Raw genomic sequence first — 22,951 nt, forward strand, 5'->3', positions numbered from 1 at the left:
TGAGAGAGGGGGAGGGAGAGGGTGCGTGTGCTGAGAACTTAATGAATGCATTTTCTCGCAGCATACATAATTCTGGCTCATGGTAATTCTAATGAAATACAGCAGTAATTACAATAAAATATAAATATTTCTCAAAGTTGTAACTGTAAACATTTTTTTCCCTTCACAATTAGGGAGGGTACAGAAAAAATGGTTGCTCGCTATTCTTCAGAGAGCATTAAAATTAATTTTCTGTGATCAAAGAATGTTTTTAATTGAACATTTATTCTATACGCTAGGAATTGTGCATAGAAGAAATAAGGAAAATATCCACAGTGGTGTTCAAAATATGAAAAGTAGGTTAAGATAACTAAGTCTGCACATGCAGTCATTTTAAAGCCTAATATCATCTTTCTTCTCATCTCCCCAGTCCACCTGTTTTTGTTTTCACTCTATTTTAGCTCTGTTTCCCTAATCGAGTGGCATCTTGGATTTGGCAGATACCACTCCATGGAGACCATAGTGGTACCATGCTTTTGTGAGAGCAGGTGCTGACTAAGTCTGTTTTTCTGAAGCATAGTTTGAGGTCACCTGAGAAGTTTCCTCAAGGTAACAAATATTCTATTTGTGATAAACACAGGATTGGAATGAGAGGTTGGGATGGAAGGATAGATAAAATTTTTCTGTATATTGGAAGCAGTACATGATTAAAACAATCACTAACAGGTACATGGAAAGCTAGAATTATACTGGTGAAAGGAGCTTCTGTGAGAAATAAGCAGATAGAACAAACAGGAAAGAATTAGCCACCATCTTGACTAAACATTCAAAAGTAATGTAGTTTACAAAAAATTTCTGAGTGAACATAGTGTTCATATGTATCTATCCACGTTTCATGTTGGCTAATGAAGTATTTGCACTGGAAAACAAGTCAGGTAACATTCTGTTGCAGCTGGATATCAGTATTTTTATGTTAAGGAATAAATCCAACTGTCAAAATACCTCTGTACTGGAATATATAGCAGTAAATACTCTCCAAAAAACAGTTCTGTATCAATATGAATGTTCTGATCCCAAAACATAATTGATTAAAAATATATTAAGAAGTTATTTTCAGTAAAACAAATAGAAAGGACTAGCTTTCTTAAGCAAAGCATCACTTTCAGAATTTTTATTCTGTTTCAATTACAGACAGTAGCATAAAATAATGGACCAATAATTTGAGCTGGATATCAAACAAGTTTCTATAATTTTTATTTCCAAGGATAATATTCTATCTATTCTTTTTGGTGAATACTGCTGCCATTCTGTAAACCATTAGCGTTCAATAATGCATTTGGTATTAAAACAAACACTAATATTAACATAAACATTAAAGCTTGTTCCAAAGCCAATTACCTCAGTGGAAAAGTTGCCAATGATTTCAGCTGGTGTTGAATTAAACCTACATTTATGACAAAACCCAAAAAAGGTCCCTGTGTATGTTAAAAAGTGGCAGATCTTTCTCATTTAACAAGTGAAGTCTGCTGATTTGACTCTAACCAATCTTAATGCCATTACAAGAAACCATTCAACAACATGTCCCTTTTGAATTTTTAAAGCTGAAAGTAAACTGTTGGACTACTCATATATCAGAACTGTCCTAGGCGCAGACAGTTTAAAAAAAATATATTTGAGTTTTCTTCATACAACAAAACTGATTGCCTGCATTCTCAGGGTCTTTCATTATTTATTGAAGCAGATATTGGGCTGTTTCTCATTGGGGGCATGTGTGTGTCAATTTTAAATATATTAAAAGAGAGTGCATTACATATTTGCATGGACTCTCAGAGCTTTCATTATTGCAGATCATTGTGAACAGCGTAGCAACTACCTCCCATTTGTAACTGTTCATCATTCCTGAAGCAACTACATCAAACGTAGTTACGGGTAAATTGGAAAATCATTAATTCAGTCTGAAATATTTTGTAAACATTGAAAATTTTGCTGGGGAGGGGAGGGGTGTAATTAAAGGGAGAAGCCCGCATCTGAGTTGCAGTAGCTGTGAAGAAAAAGAAAGATAAAACCATTGACCTCACACCTTTGTAGAGGCCACCAAAGGTGCTCTGAGGATCACTGAAGATCCTCGTTCAACTTGGTACATAAACGAGAATCCCAATCTGCCCTTAATATGATACTGAGCCTTTTTTGGGCATGTGGTTCTCAAACATTTTTTGTTGCATCACTACGCACCCTGCTAACCCCAAAAGACGATGTACAGGTCTTCTCAGTGATGCTGTGAAACTACTCTGTCCTGCAAGTAGCAGAGGGAGAAAAAGGCACAGCTGCAGAGTCCCTTTCTAGCAGGTTACTCAGAAATACATCTGTTTCCCCCCCAGTTACTCTCAAAGTAGCAGTGCCACGAGGTACTATCCAGCATAAGAAAGGAAGACAGAAAGTATCTATATGCAGGGTGAAAAAAACCCCACCTCTCTTTAAGTGCCAGCACTGATTATCTATGGGATTGTGCTGTTAATTGTTTACTTAAGAAAAACTCCAAAGGGGTGATCATTTTTTTCAGGGAAGGTCTATAGGATGACACTCTATATCCAAACTGAAACTTTTAATCCATACTTTAATATTTCATGGGTTTATTTTTAATCCAAGTCATTTGAGCTATTCAAGCATTAAATTACATCTGTAATATATGGGTTTCTTGTGTAATTGCTTTTAAACTGCAGATCCAGTATGCCAAATGTTGGTTGGCTGACTGTTCTATTTCTATAACAAAACCTCCACCACCAAAATCTCCTAAGCAAATCAAAGATAAGATAAAGCAATATAAAACTCACAGAGCAGTTGTTGGCACTATTTATGAGACGGAGCTTATTCAGTACATGCAAGCATTACATTTTGTATTTGAAATGTATGGGGGCAACCCTTGTTATGTAAAATAAATTTGGAATTTGTTTAAGGGAAAAAGAGAATCTGTCTTCCATCATGGCTCCTTCTTTATATAACTATATTGATTCAGGTTTTATAATACCTTTCTGGAGAACATTAGGTCTCTTCACTACTATCAAACACCTACCAGGAGATTACAGTATTGCCAGAGCAATTGCTTCACTTTTGTCCTGAAACAGCTCATTCTATTGAAGCTGTTAACTTGAACACTGTGATAGGAGCCTTTTTCACAGTCCTCAGTAATTATCATCACTGACAGCCATCTAAAAGCTGGAACAACTGTCCATCTTAGATGCACAGCTTTTGGAAATAAATCAGTTGAAACCAAGGACACTTCCCGCTGGGGATGTTACAAAAGCATGTATCTACAATGAAAGTTAACTATCAATCAGCATATCTGGCACACTTTCTAGATAAAGAGTAAAAAAAGTCAATTTTAAAGTAAAAAAAAGAAATTTGAAAACTTCCATAAGCTAATTAGGTTGTAAGCATCACAATTCTTTCAGGTTCACCATTTACTATTTTAAAACTTATGTATCAGTACTACACAATTTATTCCTTGACCTTCTGCTGTAGGCAAATGACACCATGGGTTTGCTATAACATTATGAAACTCTGAGAAAATATTGAAAAGTATGTACAAATATATTAACAGAGATTTCTGCAGGACTTTTAAAAAAGAGAGCAAAAAAATCTTGAAGAATGACACAATTATTTTACCTTGTGAAAGGGCAGAGCAGAGATTAATTCATAACATGCTTATATAACAGGAATACTTTTAAAAAATGACACATTTAACAATTTTTAAAGCAAAGGATTGTTTTTAACTTGGTATAAGTATGAAGCACTTTGAAAAACAGACTATGAGTGAAAACATTAAGGCTTTAATAGCGAGCCTTTATTATCACAACACACCTGCCTTAACATTGTATTACACGTTTTACCCCACAAAAGCATTTTAGGGCAAAACTTTAAAGTCATAACATAAGCATTTGGATGTATTCCACAGATTTCCTATTGAGTGGCTGCAGCCTAAATGTAGGATGTTTCTGTTTCCTACAGTACAGCTTCAAAATTTGTTACCTATACAATGCTGCACTTGAAAGTAATGATGTGTTACTGAAATAGCTGCAGCTCAGTTATATTTCTGTTGCCCCAATCTATCCTATCCAATGTGTTTGAATGTGAGTTCTAGCCTCAGAAAACTGCATAAATACTTCATCATACGTATTTTTACCTTGTCTGGCTTGTAAGCTTGAAGCCAACTATAGATTCTTTATTCAGGCCAACTGCTTCAATGTTGATAACATCATCCACTTCTGGCTCTGTGGCAATGAACAGCATTGGAAACTTCCAAACACCTCCTGTAGTGCACCGTACTACTAGAGTTGCTTCATTCCTTAAAATTTCAAATAAAACCATTCATTACATAGAACAGCATTATCAAACGTAAACTCAGAAAAATAATATCCAAATAAGCTTTGAGCGTGTAGAACTATACTACAGTAAAATGAAAATACAGATAGTTTTAAATTGGAATACATCCTTAATTTTATGTGGCATAGTCCGCATCAGTTGCACTTTAGACTGGAATGTAAACTAAATAGCATTTGGTATTCACAGCAAAGTACAAGAAAGGGCATAATATGAAAGCAAAATGATGGGCACAGCCATAAAATTTGATTCTTCTTCTCTTACTCTCTGTTGAGTTAAACAAATTTAACTCAATTTGTTTTACTCATTATTCTTTATTTACTTAGTGTTAGAGGAGAATTTGATCCAAACCATGTTAGCAGTTCATATTAGAATCAAATAGATCTGACGTAGATCTATGTACTCTAGAAAAATTCCAGACTCTGATGTCTTCAGACCATCTAAGAAGAGAGTTGGTGCTGTAGATTCTGATGACAAAGAAACTAATTAATTGCCGTTACTGAGTCCTCTACATGAAGCCTGATAGATCTCAAGTATTATGAAGATAAAAAACCAATCAATAATAATAATAATAATAATGGACTGAGCAAAAATAAAAAGGCTTTCTAAATTAATCTCCCTTCTGACACAAAGACACTGCATGAGGTGGGTGGATAGACTTTCCTAAAGGTTTGCTCTCTGTTTATTTCAGTAACCTTCTGGATTACTGCAAATAGAGCCCTCCTGCATCCTAAACCCACCCTCTTTGCATGCAACCCATGCCATTCAGCTGTGACTGCTCTCTAATCGTCCTAGTAATGTTGAGCCCCTGAATTTACCTTGTGCCTGCATCTTACTGAAGCTTCTTTCCTACCTCCTCCCCATACACATTTGACTGCTTCAAAAGGAAGACACAACTTCCCTCCCTCCAAAAAGGATCTCCTTTTCACAGGTTTTTTTTTAAAGAGGTGGGATGTATTAATGTAAGTCAAAGCGAACCAATCATTTTTCATATCGCAGCTATAAAAGAGGATAATATTTTCCTGTGGACTGTTGTTACTGGGGCACTAGAGACTAATTTCAGATTCAACCATCCCTTCCAGCCAAAGAATATGCACGCACACATGCTCGTCTAGGAAAAGTTTTTCAAGACTGACAGACCATCTTGTCTGTATGCTTTCCACAAATTTTGAGAGCAACTAATTTTCGTTGGAAGTCTTTCAATACTCCAATGTTTAGAAGTAAATTGACGCACACACAGACTAAGGCAGTAACTCAACAGAACCGTCTCGCAGGCATTAAAAAGAAACACTGTCAGTTTTAATATCAAAGATATCATATTGAGAAGCAGTAAGTGAGAAAATCTAAAATAATCGATCTCAGAGGTGAAAACAAAAGGAGGAAAACAATACAGGAAGGCGCTTACATAGCTAAGAGTGACCAGATAGGATTTTATTGCATGTTCTGTTGGTAATAAGGAATGGGAGCTTACCTCATTGGTTTGTTAGGTGCAAACACTATATTAAAGATCAGTGTTACGATTCCAGATTCTGTATCTCGTTCTCTTTGAACCAGATGCATACCAACCAAAGATTCAAGCTGAGATTTAATTTCATTTGATTGATACTGCAATTCATAGAGAAATTCCACTGTTGTAAAGAAGCCTAAATGATACAAGAGAAAAAGATCAGTCTGTATGCACTCTAACATCACACAGTTGGCTGGTTAGTAGTTACAATCCTTTCATTTGTTACTAAAAATGACAAAAAAGTAAAACTAGTAATTATCCAAAACCTGAGTGATTTTGCTTCTGACTGCATAGCAAAATCTTCCAATTTCGTATGACAGGCTATATAGTTTCCGGCAAAACGGAGGCTGGAAAGCCTACTTAGTAGATGTGAACAATAACAGCAATATTGTTCTGGCTACCATTTCTGCACTACAGTGAGATATTTCTATTTCATCAGCCAAATGAAAATTGCAAGAATGTAATGCTATTTTTGAGTAATGCCACTGGGACAATCTCAAAAAAAAAAAAAGTCATCAAGGATGTCGGTGCTATTGATGGCTGCAAGCCTGAGAAACAGAATACAGAAAAATAGTGAAGATGCCACTAGCAGTGTCTTCTCTTATTCCCTGTAGATATGAAAAGGTCAAGTAGTAATGACATACAAATAAACAGCTGAGCTTCTTGAATCAAAGGCCTCCTCCACCTGTAATAAAGAAAACTGCGATATTCAGTATACAATATTAATTTGTGCACAGAAGGGAATGTTTCTATGAGGAAAAGAATCTCAAGCTGCTAATCTATTTAAAAGTTTTACATGTTTTATGGATGAAAAGTCTTTTAACACAACCACTATATCCTACAGGAGATTTCATTTTACTATGACCACATATCTCAGGGCACATTCTGAATTTGCACAGTTTAGTACAATGCATTGTGCAGAACTCCCGTGTGTACATCCCTGTAAATATGTGCTGGCTATAGAGTGCCAGTCAGCTGCAGAGTTCATTCCTAAGGCCTTCCGACTTGGAGTTCTAAAATACAGACTACATATTTCTTTATATGAAAAGTCCAAGAGACAATGCACTGTGAGATAGTTGAATAAAACCTTACTTTGGTTTTCCTAATCTGTAATGCTACCCAAATTTAAGTGAGTATGGAGACGCCTTCCTATGCTTGTCGTCCCTTCTCCTTTTCTGAAATGTACGAATTCCTTCTTCCTACTTCATCAGCTAACAAGAAGCTTGAATTTTTGTTGCCAATATTTTTGTAACATACAGATTAACCCTGAGAAATGTAGCAGCTTATAATGAAACATTTCTGACTCTTTAAACTGGATCCTTCACACAGAAGTCTGTACAATTTATGCTAGATCAAAAGAAGCAAAATATTATTACCAATTACCAAAGGATTATCAGTCATAGTAGATACACACTGAGTACCAAATATACAGGATTTCCATGTATTAATCCATTTATTATAAATGTACTTTGTTATAATGAAATTAGACATCAATATTTTTCCTAGAATTTATAAAATTTCTAGAATCATCCTACATTGTTCCATGCTTTGTTGTTTCTCTATTTGAAAAATATGTTTATGCCATGCATTCAGGTTCCAACACAGCCTAAGGCTTGTAGTAGTCACCCTAGACAAATGCCAAAATGTGAAGATTCAGACATAAAAAATGAACTTATTATAGGAGAGAAAATATGACATCATTTGGAGCATTCTACAGTGAGAAGATTGCAACTGTTGAGCAGATGTTTCCTTCAGCAGTTATATCACACAACGCTACTGAGGAAAAGCTTATAGTTCAGATGCTAGGAAGAAAACGTGAATCGCATGCTGCTTTTAGTATCCAAAGACATTTGGGTTTGGTTTGACAGGTGTATATAGTACCTTTTAGTCAGAAGCAATTAAATATTTATATTTTTTCTGCTCCAGGCTGTTTTGTAACCTGCTCTATGCTCATATTGAGTATTTAGTTAAAATATTTTAGTATTTACAACACCTAAGGAAAAGTGATGCATTTCTAAGTGCCAATATTTGAAAGCTTCCTTATGCTGGTCCCTTAGTTGGTTTTGATCTACACTGCCAATCTAGTTTAGGCCTGTTCAAAAAAGAAAAATGTAATTAGATTTTCATGATAGCTGCCCTGAAGCCTGCTATATTATCATACTATGGGAAGCCTCTGTGAATATGTTAATATTTGATTCTAGACAATTCCATAATACACATGCTGCCTAAACAAACTGGCTGCAGCTAGAGGCAAAAAAAAGTTGTGAATAATTGCTAGAAATTTGTCCAAATTGTCAACTGTTCAGAGTTCTCTTGACTCTTAGAATTTCTAGTTTCAATTAAAATGGTGAAATAAATAAAACATTGGAGACAGAATTAACATTTTCTTTAAAGTAATGCCAAATACAATACAGCATACTATGCAAATATGCCTCGACCCTTTAGCCCAGCTCGTTGTGTGTTTTCATTCACTACTTTTCTTTTTAAAAATCACTATTTTAGTATAGGTTAAGTTCTTACTATGTCTAATGCAAATTGTAAAAGACACATGCAGATATGAAGTATACGCCAATTAATCCACCTCTGTTCTGCAAATAGAGAGCAGCAGGAAGAGTTTTAACTACATCTGACTCAACATACAGATATTTATCAATCCAAACACTGTGAAGATATAAGCATGCTCTTTATATACAGATGGTTACATCTAGGGAATAGAAATTCCAATTATAAAAAAATATTGCTCCCTCATATTTCCTGAAGAATATTATGCATTATTTAAGTAAGAAAAGGAGTAAGAATATGTTTTTGAGGTAATTATTCCAAGACAAATTTTTTAAAGCATTAAATATATCTTGTTTTGAAAGGCAATTAATCTCAGTCTTTAAGTGTTTTCCTTTGTGTAAATAAAGACTTTCAAAGGTAGTATGCATTTAGGGAACATTTGTGTATGCAGAATTACTGAAGCAACTATGTTTAAAAACCAATAAGGTTTTTGAGCTATATGCTTCTATGATTTGGCTGATGTTTATTTTCAAGTGCTGGTAAGGCTAATTCTTCTAAAGCACTAGAATTAAAGTGTTGAGGATATGTGGGGTTTTTTTTAAATAGGCTCTAAGAAGATGAAAGGAAATAGACCACTTTTTTTCAAATTTATTTTCTGACTCTTAAGAATGATAGTGTGGAAACTCCAAGGATTTTACACTCTGAGCATATAAATTGGGCAAAAGTGAATTTTTGTGACTGTTAGGATTTACTGTAAAATTAATTAATAAATGTTATACATCTAAAAATAAAAAGACAAGCCTGACAGGTTCACATAAGAACAATTTCAGGAATTGAAATGACTTTTTAGTGGAAAAGGAGCTGTATTCAAGCTTCGAAAGAGTTAATTACAAAGGCACTGATGGGACTAATGTCTACAGAAGGTACCGTGAAAGGCCCACTGGATATATCTGACCTGGAATAGAGTTTCGCCCTGTCATTAGAGAAGCTTTTTGTACCTCCCTCGTATTTTTGAAAAGCGACTGACTTCACCGAAGACCAGCTCACTACACGATGTGTTTTCTGACGATACATATCTAATGGACCCTGGCCTGTGAGGCTGCAGGCTCTCGTGGATACCGAGAGGAGATCCAGCTACCTGAGCTCTCTGCAAATAACGCTTAATCTGCAGCAGGCGTGGTGACACCAAAACAGCAAGGGAGAGGAACTTTCTAAGGGACTCTCCTTACTTTCACACTGTCTCCCATTTCCAGTGAGACAGGAGGAAATTAAAGCTGCGATGGAAAGAGGTTCAGATCACAAAAATGCTTGTTCTTGTTACAGAGGCTTTTCCTTGGATAGATGCAATAAAACAGAGATGCAAGTAAATTCACTCAGTTGGCCTTCCTCACCTCCCATTCAGCAGGCTGCAATCTCACTTGCTGTTATTTAATAAAGGAGGTCAGCACAATCACAGAATACAAACACAGAATGAAAGCTCAGCCATTCATAAACGTGCAGCTTCATGTTACTCAAAAGCTAGATAAATTATTTTATTTGGTGCTGAATATAAACATACTGCACTCTCTCACTGTGGTTGTTTTGTTGGTTTTTTTTCTGTTTCTGCTAATTCTTCAAGGCTAAGTATCCATTGTGGCCCTGACACCTAACAAAGCTTTCTTCCCCTCTTGATCTAATAGTCTCCAAACTGGTAAAATAGAAACTACAGGACCAGACCTTAACTACTCACTTCTACCAGACAGTGGCATCTAATGTTGACCTTCCAAACCTTGTGAAATATCTTTCTTCAGAGCCCCATTCAGCTCTCATCTGACATTTGCCCTTCTCCTGCTTCTCCACTGTCTTCCAGGATTCTTCACGCACACTGCTGGAACTCAGTAGGCAGTGGGGAATGAACATTAAGTATGCAGTTATGCCTTACCAGCAAAAGTAGCAGCAGACAAAATATGTTACTGTACAGTAGATTAAATCATTTTAATAGAGTTTTCAAGTAAATATCCAAGTGAATAGCAAAAGTGAATTATAAGAGTAATAAAGGAAAAAAATAAAAGGCAGCCTGGTGGTCAAGAACATCCTAACATTTAAGCAGACAGTATCAACTGGGCAGTAAGAAATGAATCTCATCTGAGAAGTAAATATCTCTTTCTCACTGTAAAATGTTGTAACTCCAGGATAATAACAGCAGAATAAACAAATTGCACAAGAACCCAAAAAGACCTGGTTGTAGTTGAATATGCCTTTCAGTAAATTTCTTCATACAGGTACAAAAGTGCTGTATGTAGAGCATTATAAATACCAGCTAAGATAACATCATACACTTCATTAAATGCCAGGCACCAAATTACCTTAAATACAAAGAAATAAATGGATGATAAAGTGGTCTCCTTCTGTTCATAATATAGTCATTGATCCTCAGTGCAATTCAAGGAAATCCTCAGTGTAGTTCTGTGTATACATCTTTATATCTCTTCCCTGCAAATTTCTCTTTCCATATCCAATTAAAGCTTTTCATCCATATCTTCAAGGCTCTGCAAAATTCCACTCTTAGCCACATCTTTTTTTACCCTGCATCCCACTGCCTATTCCCCTAGCAACGAACTTCAATATTTCTTTTCTAAATTTTCTCTTACATTTGTTTTTTGTTTGCTAATTTTTTCTCTTTCAAAACACTTCTTTAAGCGTTCTTCTTTCTACTGCTAAAGCAGATTTCTACTGCAAAGAAAGCAGTAGAAAGCACTTCCCCCCCCCCTTTTTTTTTTTGAGAATGTCTTTCTTCAAGACACTGCAACATTTAGTGAATAAGATGGAAGTTGGTGAATCCATGTGTATAAAATACACGGTACGCATCTAGCATCTGCTGTTCCACATACATTTCTGCATTCTTCCTTGCAGCTAGTTTCCATATATTCCCTCTCTCGCTGAATCCTTTTTGGACTAGTTCCCTTTTTATTAAGTCTATCCATACTCCCCTCTTCACACTCTTACTTTCTTTATTTTGATATTATTTGGCATAGTAAATTGAAATAAAAACCTCATGAAAAACAAAAGGACGTCACACATTATCCTCCTTTGGTCTGGCATTCTACTTAGATTAGTACATTAATCCGTAAATTAATGTTTTGAAGTAACTCATTAAAATGTATTCTTTGAAAAATATTCTATTCCTTTTTCAACATTCTCCTTTTTTATTTAGCATTGTCTTCATTTAGCTAGCAATTCTAGCAAATAGAGATCACATCTGTACCAGGGCACAGGCAACGTCAAACCAGTTTCTTCATGAACATACGTTATGATGTAGCCTTAATTCACACAGACATTGTTTTTTCCATGGTATCCTGACTCTTGCCTCACTTTGAATCCTGCCCCCTGAAATCATGAACAACTCGAGATGTCTTTTAACCTAACCATTCAATTTGTATTGGCCCACACAAATGCTAAATTGAAAACAATATTATTTATTATTTCACAGTTTTTTCCACCACACTCACCATGATGATGTCTGTGTACTTTAATGCTTAAAGTAGTTACATTGATGTCTAAAACAAATTATGCTTGTCTTTTGGAATACCAACTACCAATGCAAGCAAATTTCTTCAGATTCCTTTGGAGGAGCAGTGTATTTACAAACAGGCCAGCAGATAACCTGCAGATGACGAAGCAATAGCAAGTGGTTTTTTTTCCAGTCTTTATACGTCAGCATTATGGCTATTATTTCCTTCCTCCTATACACCCTCTCATCTTCAGAAGTATCCTAGTTTTTAGCTTGGTTTTTTTATTGTTTGGTGGTTTACTGGAAATACATAACTCAAAGGACATGTCTCATGTTTAGGGTTTTTTTTGACAATGCATCCATGACTGTAATTGCCAGTTTCTTATAAGTGGTTAAGAAGATACCAGTGATTTTGCTCTAATTCCTTTATCATACGCTTGTGTTCCAAGAATTTTCTAGCTTTTTGTATTATGTTGTACACACTTAGTCATTTTCTCTCTCTTTTCAAAATTCATTCTTAAAACCACCTGCTTTACAAATCTTTCTTACTCCTTGTCTTCCAATACTGTCAACGTGTACTATGTCAAGTATACTTCTCTAAGACAGAAACCAGCCTTTTCCATATTTTGGAATATAACATTTCCACTTATGGAACTGTATCACTTGCCAGTTAAAATATCATTTTACTGCTGTATGAATGTGATGTTCCAAATGAGAAGAACAAATAGATTTAGCCTATCACTAGCTATTTCAGTTCCTTCACAGTTCCTTATTAGGGTTATATGCAAAATACAAACATAATTTGTCCTACTGAGTAAAAGTAATTATGCATTTAGAAATTCAAGCTCCTGCATAGTTACTTCTAAAATTCTTCATGTTCAGGAATACTATCTTAAAATATTGTGGATCTAAGCATCACTTTGTAAATCAGCTGTGTGTCTATAAAATGTATGGTGGTTTTACTGCTTTAATGGCAGCGATACAATAAATAAGTTTAAAATACGTGTTCCAAGAGAAAATAAGTGTTTTCTGACTACCTTTAACTTCTATCTTGTAGCTTGGATGCAAAATTAGAATCACTTTGCTTTTATAAAAATAGATTTTTCTGATCAGCCTTGATCAGTCTGAAATATTTTTGAGCGAGAAGGAACACCTTGGCCGATTGCTGCTAAAAATCCGAATGTATTCAACTGTACTGAGATGCGGTTCTTACTCAGCAAGGCCAGTTTCAGTTTTTCAATGAGTCATAAACCACTGCTGTTTAAAATATTCCTATATCCAGCAGCATCTATTTGCCCTTTGAAATTCTGTAGAGCCGACACAAACCAATCCAAGACTTCTTAATCAGAAAACTCCAAAACTCACAATGCTTGAAATAACATAGCACATATGTAGCAAAGAGCTTCATGTTGATTTTAAAGGCACTTTTACATGTATCGAGTCTGCCAGCTACAGAATGCAGTACTTCCAGAAGCTGAAAAGACCTTACAGTATGATTTGTTGAGCTACTGCTCACTTGCAATTTAGAAGAGCAATAATACAGTGTTTTAAAATTTTTTAACTTCATTAGCAGATATTTCAGGCAGACATATTACTTTTCTTAATAACAATGGAATAACTTCTCTTAAAATAAATAGTCCAGACTGATTAGAATCTGGTTGCCTGTTGAACACAATGAAAACTGCATCTTTTGGGGGGGATTCCAGGAAGAGAGATGCAGCATAAGAATGTGTGTATTGTACGGGTTTGGGTGTTGGGGTTTTTGAGGACATATGAGAAGGACAAATGCAAAGGGCATATGTGAAGGACATATGCTAGCTCTTGTGATTTGCAATATATGCATTGATTCATGGTCACCATATGAAATGGGGACCTAGGGACCAGGAATTGTTTCGGTTCTTTTTTTTTTTTAATAACTTCATTTGTTAGAAGTTTGGATGACAAAGATGTCACCTTAGCTTATGTTATTCCCCAGTATCTTAATCTAAATCACTAGGCAAATAAGCACGTGTGACTACAGACTAAAGAACATCAGCCTGAAGATTTTCCCATACAAAACCAGATTTTTGTGTTTTGAAAACATGGCCCCGCATACTGAAAGCTCCCACTCAAGTAGCTCTGCAAATTAAAAATCCACGCTACATGAACAAACAGAAACATGGGTAAAAGGGGTAATATAAACTTGCAGCATCAGAAGGAGTGATTCTCTGTGTTTCCTTCTAACTTGAAGGGGGATATGGAAAAAAGAAAAATTTCCTACCAAGTATTCCTTATCTGTTCATATAAAAGTATTATTCTTATAAATAAGATGGAAAGAATCTGTCTTACATCACATCAAAATAACTTAAATTGTTTATAATTTTCCTGATATAATTTCAATTCTAATATCTGTACTATGATATAATCTTTGATTCAATGATCACGTATTAATTTTTCATTGAAAATTAACAACAATGTAAATTTATTCACATGGAACCCTCTACCGATGTAGATAAATTGTTTCTGGTACTGTCACTAGAATCCGTAAGCACATCTTAGATAGTTTTACACTATCCTATGGTCTATTACAAAAAGATACTTTTTTTTCTTTTGACTTTTCTAATATACAAAATAGACTGAGCCACAGAGATTAGAACCCAGGACATAATCATCAGGGTCACATTCATTTGCTTCCTTTTCCTTATCCAATGAATTGCATTCAGTTATACATAAGGTGGAACATCTATAATACAGGGCAGTGTAAGTTCCTCTACTGTAAAACAGATGTAATCTCATGGGAGTATCCGCTTGTGTTATTTTTCAGATACAAATCAAGTTTCAGAACTAATAAAGATTTTTGTGTAATAAATTTCTGAAGTTTCACTCTGTCTTCCTCAGCTGGCTTGAAGAAAGAGTATCGGTTCAAGGTTACAATTTCATTCAGTGTTCTGTAGTGATTCTATGTAACTTCTAGTTACTTGTCTTATAATTTTAATAACTAGCTACATCTTCAGATCAACTTATTCTTAAGCCGTCAAAACTACAGGCTTGATGCACTAATTTACAGAAACATAAAGTAGTATACATTCTCCATAACAACTGGGGGAGTTTTGTTTTTTCCTTTCTGCTTCATGTTCTTACTGGAAATGTGCAATGTGGGAGAGGTGAAGGACATCTAGAGTGGATAACTTCCTTTTCTCTAAGAACAACAATACTTGAAGAGTGCAGCTTCAGAGACAGAAGACAAGGACAAAGAATTTTAGCACAAAAATGACAATAGGATGTAATAACCTGGAAATAGAAGAGCGTTTGTGATAGACTAGTTGTATGTGTGCATGTGTTTGTTATTACAGTGACTGTCAGATACATTATCTGAGGCAAATGTAGGTGTATAAACCCTCTGCTTGCTTTTTTATAATGAAAAGCACACAAACACAGCTGAGACAGGGAGAGCACTGGTTCATTGTTCTTCTAGAAAACCTACTGAGTTCACATCTTAAGGGTTTTGATTAGTTATGCTTTGTTGATGGCCCATAATTAACGAGGAAATAATGCAAAAAACCTAGTGCAAATTAATGCAGATAGATCATTGTGAGGTGTTATGATGTTGAGGAAGCACAGCTAAGGTCCTGGAGAGCTGTGCTATGGTTTTGACTTACAGAAGCTTTCCCAAAATATCTTTACAAATCAAGAGTGTAGTGGTGCTGCTTCTATGGAAGTAATACATCCTTATCACCCAACCAAAGAAATTACAGGAAATTCTGTGAACAAGAAATGGGAGAAACAGAACTTTGGCAATCACAATCATATAATGATTAAAGTAATTCATAGACTCTTGCAGCAAATTACATCGCCTAGGTTTCCCTTAGCCTCTAACTGAAAACACATTTTTAAGAGATACCTATTTGTGTGTTCTTGTTTCAGACATACGTTACATCGGGCTAGCCAATCAGTTCTTTTGGACTTCTCATTTTTCCTGGATGTATATCATACTGAAAAGTAGCACCAGGAAGAATTGAATCATTTCTGGGTTTGTATTAGGGGGTTTTTTTGCACTTTTGTGAAGCTGAATAACTATTTTCAGAATAGTTTATAATTGATCTGGCTCCCTGTAAGTGTTGAACATTTTAACTGAGCATGATTTTGCATAGGTGTTAGAAAGTAATTTTAATTTACATAATGATGACTTTCATTCTTAAGGCTTGCAGATTTCAACATTTTATAAAATGGGAAAGAAAGAAAAATGAGTGAGTGTCCTGTAAACAGAAATATTAGCAGTGGTTTGTGGTTAAAAACTGTGTTTGCTCACAATTCACAAGCTCTTTTTACAGTATTTGTCATTATTGTTCTAGTTATATTAAGAAATGGCGGGAGGGGTACTTGTGAGAGAAAAAACTATGCTAAATTGTTTATTTTTTTAATGGACCAAGTGATAACCTTGTATATCATCATCAGGTAAATAAAATTCTATTTGAAGTTCTTCATTAAAATGCCTGTGCGTATTGCAGTTCCATAAAGAAAATAAACAATGCATCAAATCTCTGCTATGTTTCACTCATAAATAAAGAAACAAACAGCCAGATGTAAACAAAAATTATGTAGCTGGCAAAATAATCTGTCTAGGCTCTCATTTCTACTCTGATGCCCTATTCTTTGACTTCTACCGGGTTCCCTGTTTTCCAGCAGGAGCTGTCACCCTTAACAACAGGGTAATAATCCATTACAGAGTGACCCAACTGGTGGTTCACTGCCTTGTCAACATTTTCATTTTGCCATTGGTAACAGCTTTCACCAACTGTTAATCCAAAACAAACACTTTGTCGCTCTTTCTTCCACTTCTCACAGAGTAAAAAAATCACTTAACAATCTTTTACATAGCTATAGTACTCTCATCCTCAAACACCATTTCAAAAATAATTCCACAACTATTCTGACAATAGAGAGATGGCTTAAGTTAGATATAGGGCCACCTTCATCATTATTATCCTCTTCATATTGCTTTCAATATTAACCTGAGACACTTTATCAGCAGTTAAATTAAAATTGCTCCGGATGAGAGAGAAGTCTATAAGAATATTTTGTCTCCCCTCTGCTGGCATCCTTCTCCCTTACGCTAATAAGATTTCTTTGGTCATATCCAATTTTATTGAACTTATTTCTGAAAAGCGAGCTTCCCGATCTGGATCTGTCACATCAAATTGGCATTTAGTGGAATCCATACCAGTGGCTAACATCAAATCTTGCTAGGGTGGGGAACAGCCTTTAATATGTGTTTGGACATGTTGCTCTTGTTCTTGTTTCAAAGAGCTGCTTTAATGAAATTAAAGAAATTAGAGTGTATTCTGATGAGTGTCAGCACTTCAGGAATTTTTGAATGTTCCATAATTTAGATAATTGCTAAAAAAATGTGTAGAATATATATATATTTGCTGGTTTTGTAGACAGTGAAACAAAGGGTACAGATATACTTTGTATAACGTATGCCAATGTACACTATGGATTAACATATCTGGAAAATGTTGTTTAACCACTAGGTGCAATTGAATTGTCCATCTGTTTAGTCAGCGGTCAGCATAGTTGTGGAACTTGCTCATAACATTAAAAAATCCCTCATACCTGTGTTACCCTACAGAACCTGGACAGCATTATTCCCCCCCACCAAATCAACTCTCATGAAACCTTCCCAGAAATAAGAACCCAGGAGCAAGGAGCTAAGACCAGCCTTTGGGCTGTGCGAAGAGCTATGAAATAATAAAGATTAGGGAAGTTAATTATAAACACCCAGCCATTATGGTTGGTTTATGCGATAAACTGAAGCAATCGAAAGGGATGGGTTACAAAGGACCATTACAAACACAGAGACAGAACCGGACTGATTAGTGTATTTCCTCAACCAGAAGATACTCTGGCTGTGTACTACAATTTCAGTCAAATATTTATATACTGATAATTTGTGAATGTTCGTTGTTTTTCTCAGAAGATCATGGGAAACTAAACATGTTGTATTTCCTATTGAATATTTAAAGTAAACTTAAAAAGCTGTTTTATTAGAATAAAAAATAACAATCTTCACACTTGTTTGGATGAATCTTAGGTCTTAAATTTTGTTTACTGAAAAAAACCTCTTTAGAGCCATATGTAAGAAAACAGATCAAAAGTATGTATAGATTAAAAATATACATTTAAAACAACTGAAAAATATTTTTTAAAGGGACATATAGTTGCTGCATCTAAAACACTAAGCCTTAATTATTTGATCTCTGGAACTTTGCTGATTTCTGAACAACAAACTATGTAACTTTAGCTAGACAGTGTTTACATTGTCCCCTCTTTCTTAAGAAATTATAATAATTTTCTGTTTCAGATGGTATCTTCTGGATTGGATGAAACTGAATTCTTTTAATGTAAAAGACATGCTTAAAGATTTTTCACTTCCCAAGAATTTATATTTGTCCAAATAATTTAAATACTGAAGCACAGTAGTAGCTGTTTAAATCTGATCTGCCAGTAATTATCATCATTTATCTTTGGATATAAAAACTGCTTTCTGCACATCACACATACACTCTGATGAATCACTCTTTCAGAAGAGAAAAAATGAAAAACAGCTTGCCAGGCTGTTATCTTAGAGGTTTACGCTTTTATTTACATTATTACTAGTAGACTGCAGAAAGCTGAGATAGTACCATTAAATTTGATTCCTAACAGGCATCAAATTCATCTAGCAATAATGACATTATAATGTCATTGAAAACCATGAAAAGCATCAGAGTTATAAATGATCTTACTACCTATGATGTAAAGCATTTCATTACCAGACTTCTTGCTTGAAAAGATGCAAAGTCCCAAATCAATGTCTTGCAGAAGCCAGCGTTAATATGAAATATTATTCCTATGAATAAAACAAGCACTACACATCATGAATCTGCAAGTCTTTCAAAATGCTGCCTCAACTCACTCAATGCCTGTTATTCCTGTCAATTCAGATGCCACCATGCTGGAGGGAAATAGCTCAGGTATGTTTAAGATATATTTAAGGTAGCCTACTCATATGTGACAAGTCAATAAAGAGTTAAGCCTGCTACGCTACAGTAAAAAAAAGTACCATGTATTTTGATACACAGCAGTTCTCACAAGGCTGAATAACGTTAAATAATAATATTTACAGTTCTCCAAAGAGGCAAGAACATATGTTGAGAACTTCACATGTTTTTATTTTGCTAGACTGATCACTATCACTTTGTAATACGGGAATATAAGATAATAATATGCCCAAATGATAAGTTAGCTTTGACACTGCAATATAAGCAAATATAAAGTTTAACTAAGTAATTACAAATATTAAGTATTCAGTAAGTATATGCTGTGCAAGCTCTTGTTAACAGTTCAACTTCAGTTCCCCTCCTGTTTTAAAAGTATTGGGAAAAAAAAAAAAATCTGTTTAAAGATCTGGACAGTGATTGCTGATATGAGACCACATCGGTCAGTGTGCAGGGTGAGGGCATATTTGCATGAAAATCATTCTTATAGGAAGGACATAATGCATTTGGATTTACCTTTTACAACTTTTCAGTTTTTCACAGTTCTTTGGCAGGAGAGTTTCTGTAACAAAGCCTCTACTGGGCCAGATTCTAAATGCCATAAATGAGACACAAAAGCCAAGTTTGCCTGCCTCTCAGACTGATTGCCTAATAGATTGCAATCATAGCAACTTCTGTAGACTCAGCTTTTACCACCATACAATGTATTACACTCTTAACAAAGTTGGAGCAGGGGTGAGATCCCTTCTCCTCATTTACAGCTATGTTAAACACACATTAGGACGTCTCATGTTGTGTGTCATGGTTTTTAAATACCATTTTTCTAAAAAAGTAGGATGACTTTGAACCCAAAAAGAAATATAGGTTAAGCTTCAAAGGTGCAATAATTGATGAAAGTAAAATGAAAGGATGCATAATTTGTTGTAGTGAGTATGACTGTTAACACACATCTATTAACAGAAATACTGAACATACAGCAGCAACAAGCGTTCTTTTCTTACTACTTCTATATTGTGCCATTCTGTTTCAGAGAGATGCAATATGAAAAGCTGGTGTATCTCTGAAGAAATTGATTTTCACTGTGTCCTCTGCTGATTAACAGTAAGTGGAAGCTTTCTTTTCACAAAGCTTTATTGCTTCTTTCAAACAAGGCCTCCTTCTTCAATCCATTTTGCTGCAGATATTGGCCTGCTGGTGGGAATGCATCTTACAAATAGGGACAACCTACAGATAAATATTTCCTTGCAATGCTTACACAGACATATTTTTGCTAACTTTTGACTTTGTGGAGGCTATTTGTTGTTAAAGGAGAGAGGGTATGTGTGCAAGCCTCCCATCCAAGACAGAAAAAGAAAGGTTCAGGTTCAAAGGTGCCTATAACTGCAGACATACTGTTATACAAATGTCCCATATTTGCAGCGGGGTAGAAATACGGACTGAGAGAAGGATTTGTCTAAACCTCATCTGTTGTCATGGCAGAGCTACGTTTGGTGAAGCACTTATTTGCAATGTTCCTAAAATAGCATGATATCCAAGGTATTTATTCTTACCGTCAGTGACTTGAACTTCTTCCTGGATGTTGCCTGGCTTATTTGTGTTGACCGTGGCAGAATTTCTCGCGGCAGGCATAGCAGTTGCACCAGGAACTACCCCAGTCAGCAGCACTTCTACTCTTCTTTCTACTCTCTGCCTGGCTCGACAGCGTACCACAGCTACAGAAAAGCAAGAACCTATTATTTGTAAAGCGTCAGAATCTTGATTTTAACAAAACAATTAAACATAGAAGTTAAATGTGCTTAGAGAATGACAGAATTCCAGTAAGGACCAAGACAACTAGAAGCTCTTCCCTAACCCAAGTTTCTATTATTCTGTTCAGGTGAAGTAGTAGAAAATACTGCTAAGCAAATGAAAATCTGTTCCTACATTTAATTCACAACAGCACTTCCAAATTTCTCCCTTTTTTGTAATCATGAAATGTATCTTCCTTTTAGTTCATCTGCAAATACAACTTATGGCATAGTTTGACATATGCCAATGAGAAAAGAAGACTGAAAGGACAACAAAGAAATGAAAGAATTTAAAAGTTAAATGAAAGAATATTAAGTTACTCTTTGATTTCTTAATTTAAGAATACTGTTGTTCAAACTTCAGCTTTTATAGAACTATGCCAGAATAAAAGCATTCTGACATGAATTTCTCTTTGAAGCATGACAGAGCTTTTTCGAATCAGTAAGTGATTCTAGTTTACTGCTTCTAAAATGTCTTTTTTCACTACAAGGTAGTTGGGTTTTAGCTTATACACTAGATTTCATAAAGCTTACTTCAATAGTTATTTTTTATGGTTCTTTCAATAATTATTGGCACAGAAAGAGGAGAAAATTAGATGCAAGAACTGAAAGAAAAATATGTTTTCCCAAAGAAAAGACTTAGAATTTTATAGAGTTACAGAAATCAACATGAAAAAGAAGAGCTGATTACGTACTTCTCAGTTTCAAGGTCTTAATATCATTTTCGACAGAATTATACCCAATGATTAAAAATTAACTGTGAACTTAACATCAAGATTTAATGATAAATAATTTAGAACCATATCCTGGTAAGTAATTATGTAAAATATTTTTTAAAAGAGCAATGAAACCCTTACATCTATACCATGGTAACTTCAGCTTTCAGTTCTGGAGCTAGATTCACTATCATTATTTTGGAAAAGAGGTAATTGCACACCAAGTTCAAGTAATGTCCTTTGTCTAAAAAAAATGAACCTTTTTTCTGTGGCCTTTTACTGTTTAGCAGGGCTTAAATAATTTCTATAGCTCTATTCTAAGCAAACATCTTTTTTTATGAGATGCATGGCCTTATATTTAAGAATAAATTACATGGTAAACTGATGTAATACAAAGTATTTCAGATTATGGTGTGCACATGTTGTGTCCACACCATTTTCTATTCCGCAGCTCATCTTACAACCAGAAATGATTCTACATTTTCTTTTTCCTAAATGGTTAAGTAATATTTATGGATGAAAATCAGATCTGTGTGGGATTTGACTTGGCAAGTCCCTGAGCAACCTGATCTAATTAGACCTGGCTTTGAGCAGGGGGTTGGTTTAGTTGACCTCTGGTGGTGCCTTCCAATCTAAATTATTGTATGCTGCCTTGACGCTACAAGAATTAAAAAAATATTCTGGATGATTCTCCCTTTGTAATCACTTTTATAAGATAGCCAAGTTGTAATCGACTTAACATGTACTACATGGACTGTGGCCACTGATCATTTTAATTGGTCTCATGAGATACTAAGCCGAGTGACTTCTAGAAGTTTAAGTATATTAACATGCAAATAAGAATGACACAAAAGATGAACTGTCTAATATACTAGCAAAGCAGCTTTGGTTTTTGACATAACAGCTTGTAGCCTCCAGGCAATTTTAACAAATTTCTGTATAAAAAGAAATGACAATACTATTTTGATCATTATTAAAAGCAATGATTTAGAAACAAAGTAGGCTTCTTGTAAATCACCTGGTTTGGATTCATATCTTACAAGAGGGATTTTTTAAAAGTCCATTTATAACTGAAAATAGGCTTTCAGAATCAAGGCAGGAATGGAATCTGTTTCATAAATACACTTACAAAAAGGCATTTTAGTTTTCCAGGTCATTTTTCAATGAAAGGCCTAGTATTTCCTTAGAAAAAAAAATTAGCCCAACATAACATGGTGATGGCCAAAAAGATACATCTTCAAAATGCAATGCTCCTTGTATGCATTACAAACATTTACTGAACATAAACTAGTGGATAACACAGTTAGAAATATTCTACAGTTTAGTTTTACTTAAGTTTCTGATTATATACAGATGTGATGTCACTTAAGCAATTTATGAAGGCCAACAGTTTTAATTCATAACTTCTATACCTAATGAAAACAACAGCCCAATAAAAGGGAGATTTATCTCAAAGTCTGCCAGTGAATTACATAACACTTTTAAATAACATAACAAATATTCACATCAATATACATCGTTTTAATGCTAATGAGACTCGTTAAAACCATCCTTTTGGGCAACAGTTGACTGCG

The 22,951-nt window shown here is 35.0% G+C and overlaps 1 protein-coding gene across 1 annotated transcript in view; it reads right to left on the bottom strand.

The window, feature by feature from the left end:
• The window catches only part of CFAP47 (cilia and flagella associated protein 47), a 334,652-nt gene that overhangs the window by 17,262 nt on the left and 294,439 nt on the right, over window positions 1-22,951 (bottom strand). Inside the window, exons 60-62 of the mRNA XM_069784915.1 lie at window positions 20,425-20,586; window positions 5,828-5,999; window positions 4,160-4,321 (exon numbers count right to left, since the gene is read on the bottom strand). Coding sequence (XP_069641016.1) covers window positions 4,160-4,321; window positions 5,828-5,999; window positions 20,425-20,586 — 496 coding nt within the window. The remainder of the gene's footprint in view (window positions 1-4,159; window positions 4,322-5,827; window positions 6,000-20,424; window positions 20,587-22,951) is intronic.

The sequence above is a fragment of the Haliaeetus albicilla genome, chromosome 6 (genome assembly GCF_947461875.1).
Source record: "Haliaeetus albicilla chromosome 6, bHalAlb1.1, whole genome shotgun sequence".
Taxonomy (NCBI): Eukaryota; Metazoa; Chordata; class Aves; order Accipitriformes; family Accipitridae; genus Haliaeetus; species Haliaeetus albicilla.